Raw genomic sequence first — 6,396 nt, 5'->3', positions numbered from 1 at the left:
AATAGGTAACAGAACGAGAACTGGTGAAGATGTAGCGCAGCTAGAGTCACAGCAAAAGAGTGAGGAGGAATTTCTGCAAAACATGCTTGAATACATAGAGCTGCAAACAGTGTTTCTATCGAATAGATTAGATAGTCGTCAACCGGTTCACTACTTGCTTCATTCAATCTTTGTAGCAGTGATTCCACGACAGGACATAAGTCTTTCATAGCGAACAATGCAGGAAACTTTCTCCCAGTCTTATTAGTTTTCATAATTGTGGAGAACTTATCATACATAAGTGCGAACTCACATTCTCCATCATCTAATTTCATAGTGATTGGGTGTGTTTCCTGACTGGTTTCTAGTGCATCTCTTCTCTATCCTAAAGGTATTTTTACCTTTAATATTTCATGGTATATGTTTTGAATACCACTTTGTATACTAAATTCTGCAAATGCTAATTCTGCAAGACAAGTCACACTTGTTAATTCCTATGTCTCTTCTATAAAGCCAATTGTATAAATATGAATTTTAGATTTTGCAAGTTATTATGTTGTATACCCTTACAAACTATAGATTCTATGTATCGAAGCATGTTTTGCAGAAATTCATCCTCATTCTTTTGCTCTGACTCTAGTTGTGCTACATCTTCGCCAATTGTAGTTCTGTTACCTACTGCCATCTGAGTTTTAATCTTGCTGTCTTTTGCTTTAGACTTATAAATTCCCCTTTCATGTGGAACAAGATATGTGGAAAAATGCATTATATTTCTTTGCTCTTTACTGAGTGAAAAAGCAAAAGAAGCGTGGCATATCTGTCCCAAGAAATATAAAAGAACTTTCATCACTTTGTAGCAAAGAATAGAAGATTATAGTTACAACAATACACATTATAATTATATTGGACGAACACTGCCAAGAAATACTTCCACAAAGTATTTCCAAAAAATGTCCTTCCAGAATAACTATAATATTTTTTATTGCAACTACAATTCTTCCAGTCTTCGCTACAAAGCGATGAAATTCATATTTCTCGAGGCAGATATACCACGCTCCTTTTGCTCTTTCGTCTATTGAAGAGTAAGAATGCATTTATCGACATATCTTACTCCACATGAAAAGGGAATTTATAGTTTAATGCAAAAGACAGCAAGATTAAAACTAAGATGACAGTAGGTAACAGAACTACAATTGGTGAAGATGTTGCACAGCTAGAGATAGAGCAAAAGAGTGAGGAGGAATTTCAGCAAAACATGCTTCGATACATAGAATCTATAGTTTGTAAGGGTATACAACATAATAACTTGCAAAATCTAAAATTCATATTTATACAATTGGCTTTATAGAAGAGACATAGGAATTAACAAGTGTGACTTTTGTCTTGCGGAATTTGCATTTGCAGAATTTAGTATACAAAATGGTATTTTTACCTTCAATGTTTCATGGTATATGCTTTGAATACCATTGATGGTAATAGAAAGCATTTTTCGACATATCTTCCTCCACATGAAAAGGGAATTTTTAAACCTAAAGCAAAAGACAGCAAGATTAAGATTCAGATGGCAATAGGTAACAGAACGAGAACTGGTGAAGATGTAGCGCAGCTAGAGTTTGAGCAGAAGAGTGAGGAGGAATTTCTGCAAAACATGCTTCCATACATAGAATCTATAGTTTGTATAGGTGTACAACATATAATAACTTGTAAAGCAAAAAATTTATATTGCTGCATGTCAATTGGTTTTACAGAAGAGACATAGGAATTAACAAGTGTGACTTTTGTCTTGCGGAATTTGCATTTGAGCAAAAGAGCCATTTGAGTTTGAGCAAAAGAGCGAGGAGGTATTTCTGCAAAACATGCTTCAATACATAGAATCTATAGTTTTTTGTGGGTGTACAACATATAATATAACTTGTAAAGTCTTATATTGCTTAAAATTTATAAATTAAAATTTATATTGCTACATGTCAATTGGTTTTATAGAAGAGACATAGGAATTAACATATGTGACTTTTGTATTGCGGAATTTGAAGTTGCAGAATTTAATACAAAATGATATTTTTATCTTCAATGTTTCATGGTATATGGTTCAAATACCATTTTGTATACTAAATTCTGCAAGACAAGTCACACTTGTTAATTCCTATGTCTCTTCTATAAAGCCAATTGTATAAATATGAATTTTAGATTTTGCAAGTTATTATGTTGTATACCCTTACAAACTATAGATTCTATGTATCGAAGCATGTTTTGCTGAAATTCCTCCTCACTCTTTTGCTCTATCTCTAGCTGTGCAACATCTTCACCAATTGTAGTTCTGTTACCTACTGTCATCTTAGTTTTAATCTTGCTGTCTTTTGCATTAAACTATAAATTCCCTTTTCATGTGGAGTAAGATATGTCGATAAATGCATTCTTACTCTTCAATAGACGAAAGAGCAAAAGGAGCGTGGTATATCTGCCTCGAGAAATATGAATTTCATCGCTTTGTAGCGAAGACTGGAAGAATTGTAGTTGCAATAAAAAATATTATAGTTATTCTGGAAGGACATTTTTTGGAAATACTTTGTGGAAGTATTTCTTGGCAGTGTTCGTCCAATATAATTATAATGTGTATTGTTGTAACTATAATCTTCTATTCTTTGCTACAAAGTGATGAAAGTTCTTTTATATTTCTTGGGACAGATATGCCACGCTTCTTTTGCTTTTTCACTCAGTAAAGAGCAAAGAAATATAATGCATTTTTCCACATATCTTGTTCCACATGAAAGGGGAATTTATAAGTCTAAAGCAAAAGACAGCAAGATTAAAACTCAGATGGCAGTAGGTAACAGAACTACAATTGGCGAAGATGTAGCACAACTAGAGTCAGAGCAAAAGAATGAGGATGAATTTCTGCAAAACATGCTTCGATACATAGAATCTATAGTTTGTATGGCTGTATAACATACAATAACTCGTAAAGTCTAAAATTTATATTGCTACATGTCAATTGGTTTTATAGGAGAGACATAGGAATTAACAAGTGTGACTTGTCTTGCAGAATTAGCATTTGCAGAATTTAGTATACAAAGTGGTATTCAAAACATATACCATGAAATATTAAAGGTAAAAATACCTTTAGGATAGAGAAGAGATGCACTAGAAACCAGTCAGGAAACACACCCAATCACTATGAAATTAGATGATGGAGAATGTGAGTTCGCACTTATGTATGATAAGTTCTCCACAATTATGAAAACTAATAAGACTGGGAGAAAGTTTCCTGCATTGTTCGCTATGAAAGACTTATGTCCTGTCGTGGAATCACTGCTACAAAGATTGAATGAAGCAAGTAGTGAACCGGTTGACGACTATCTAATCTATTCGATAGAAACACTGTTTGCAGATCTACGAAACGCTGCTGTACGGATCGTGGACGATCGTAGCATTCCTCTTGTTGTCGCCGAAATGGAATTTGCAAAAGACTTATCCAGTACACGTGACTTCGAGTGTGAATTCCATAAAACTGCAGCGAATCCATAGTGAAGTTTTGCACGTTCGCGGGGAGACGCGATCTCGAAGATGCACTCCAACGGGAGTCGTAAAGTCCCGTTACGATTTGATTAATCGACGCCACAAATCGTTCGATCCCTTATTTCTTGTGGGATAATAAGGGTAGTTGATTGAATACCGAGAGTCTGTCTAGTGGTGCTTGGGCCTCGACGGTCAGACAATGAAGAACGTCGCGCGAATCATCTCATACGACGTATCAGTTATCAGTTTTGAGATGTGTTTTATTGGTTTCTCGAAGACTTCCGCCAGCAACTCAAATCTTCCGTTTTCGAGGAAAAAGTACATACCCCTGCGTCGATAACAGGAGAAATTGACTTATTTTGCGTGTCTTTCTAAGCAAATACATATTCATGGCGCAATCTGCATCTCTTTGCACGATGTTTGTGTGACATCAATCACACCTCAACCTACATCAGTGATAATACATCGACCGCCGACTTTCGAACACTTTTGGACACATCACCACCTTATCATCATAGCATACACCAAGGCTGTGTCGCACCTCAGTCCACATCAGAGATAGGATATGGACCTCCGATCTTCGGACACTTTTTTACATCATAACCTACACCTAGCCCCTCAACATCCTAAAACCAAAACGTATATAAACCGAGACTTCACCCAGCTCGGGCAGTTCTTGTTCTTCTAGTTGCTGTACTCATACAACCCCTTTTCTCCGGTTCGGTATTATTTTGTAAGTGTTAACATTTATAATAAAGTTTTATAAAGGAAAATAAGTAGTTGGGTTACGACTCAGCCTTCTTACTACCACCCAAGTACCAACTTTACATTTACGTGACATTTGCAACGTGTTCTACGAACTTTTAACAGGAGTATTGTCTGTGCGTTAAATTTTTACCGTTACCTCTAAAACTTCTGTAGTAACTGATGGATTCTTAGAGTAAGGACAAGTGTTGATGGTAGAGTTTAAAGTTTAATGTATTTTAATAAGTGATATTCAATAACAAAAGGACCGACTACAATATCGTTGCACGTCGACTCACACTCCGTATCCCCTCAACTCGCACTCTGCTTCTCGACTGACTCTCTGGCCGTTGTAGCATTCTATTGTCTTTTGCTAGGCCCACCGCACACGTGTTCCGCAGACGCTCGTAGCCAGGGTCCCGTAGGTCTTTTCGGCAAAGCTATTTGTTTGAAGGACCCGATAACGCATCGATGGAGCCGACAACGCCTCGGCTCTCGCGGCATTGTCTACAATTGGCTCGACGTTTCTTAGGCCCTTCTCCCCGATACTACACTTCTTTTGGACGGTAAATTCGGAGAGGAACGCACGTAGAATTTGTTAACAAAAAGAGAATGGCATAAATACGAGAATCGATTAAATTTTCTTTACGAAGAAAGTATAGGCATTATTCTATCATCTGGCGTCTATTCGATTAATTGGAGAGATCGAGGCGACTTGTACGCAGACGATGCTTACGATATTGCACGGAAGCAACGATGTATGTTTAAATATTCCTCCCGAGCCGATAAGAAGCGGCTGTCGTTGACTTTGATTGCACCATTATTCCTGCGTCGTAAATGGTCAACTCGGCGCGAGGGAAAATGCTAATGAGCGAGCCTATAATCGTTCTTATCTGAAGTGTATGCATGCGCGCGTGTGCCCACAGCTGACAGGATAGGCCGACAAGAAGAATCGCCACGAGAAAGAAATTATATTCCGGAATGAGCGGAAAAGATGTAACGGTGACTGTTAAAAATGAGTTCTGTGCTACGGTTTTCCGCACGTTTTATTGAAAAATTTTACCGAGTGTGAAACTACGATCTCGCGTTGAAAATTTCAACCATGCTGCCTGCTGTTTATTCTTAGAGAATGCCGTGACACGAAATCTCTGTAATTGAAATTTTTCCAGCATGAATTATTAACGCGAGTAAGCGATAAGTGTTACAGGGTAACGATTAACGACAGGATCGAAGAAATTTAACGTACATTCTACTTAGTTTGACGATACATTCGAGATACATGGATTCCATCTGGCAAAAGTTAATGTAAATTATACGGACACTGCGGTCTTTGAGCTCCGATGGATCAAAGGTAGCCAAAAGGCAGTGCACGTCCGCCTTTTCAGCAAAGTGAAATATCTGCGAGGCATACGAAATATATCTTCATTCCCTGCGAGGCATCCTACCCTCCTTTTTGATAATACGGTCAAAAGCGAACTTGGAGATATTACGTGCGAAAAATATTCATACAATTATTCCTTTCAAATAAATGGTAAAAACTTACACAACCTTGGTCTGTTTGTACCCCGCTACAATCTCGCTGCTTTATTTTTCACTTTCTACCATACCTTTTGTTAAGTTACGCGCATAATTAGATAAATTCACGATCTTTCCCTTTTCATTTACTTTGCTATACCGTTTTACTCGAGAATATTCTTATTTAACGCTGTAACTTAATATTATATCACGTTCCGTGACAAAACAAAATATAGTTTAGTCGACGCATGCAGCGCTTGGAATCGAGAGGCTCGTCCGACTAAAAGTAGTTTCGTGTCACTTGCAACGACGGTTATCCTAGCGACGCGACGCTCTGTCGTAAATGCACTTATTAGTTTTTGACAAGTGTGAAGACCGTTCTCGACTAAACAAATATTTTCGCGACAGAAAGAGATATTTTTGTTCGCTCGAAATACTCGTTCGTTATAACGTGGAATAAATGTAGTATCGGGGAAAAAGGGCCTAAGAAACATCGAGGTAATCAGGGACAATGTCGCGAGAGCCGAGGCGCTGTCGGGTCTATCAATGTGTCCTCGGTCTTTTCAAGCGCATAGTTTCGTAGAAAAGACCTGCGTGACCCTGGCCACGAGCGTCTGCGGAACACGAGTGTGGTGTGTGGTT

The 6,396-nt window shown here is 37.8% G+C and overlaps 1 protein-coding gene and 1 pseudogene across 1 annotated transcript; one reads left to right on the top strand and one right to left on the bottom strand.

Annotated features, from left to right (window-relative positions):
- Positions 1-50: 50 nt before the first annotated feature.
- Positions 51-2,313, bottom strand: LOC105681013 (annotated as a pseudogene).
- A 686-nt stretch (positions 2,314-2,999) lies between these two features.
- On the top strand, positions 3,000-3,504 carry LOC100740348. Its single transcript, XM_012387978.3, has one exon. It carries the CDS (start codon positions 3,154-3,156, stop codon positions 3,502-3,504), a length of 351 nt encoding a protein of 116 aa, XP_012243401.1. The 5' UTR covers positions 3,000-3,153.
- The last annotated feature ends 2,892 nt before the right edge of the window (positions 3,505-6,396 follow it).

This window comes from Bombus impatiens, unplaced genomic scaffold (genome assembly GCF_000188095.3).
Source record: "Bombus impatiens unplaced genomic scaffold, BIMP_2.2 scf_0504, whole genome shotgun sequence".
Classification (NCBI taxonomy): Eukaryota; Metazoa; Arthropoda; class Insecta; order Hymenoptera; family Apidae; genus Bombus; species Bombus impatiens.
This window is presented reverse-complemented; position numbering and strand designations above follow the sequence as displayed.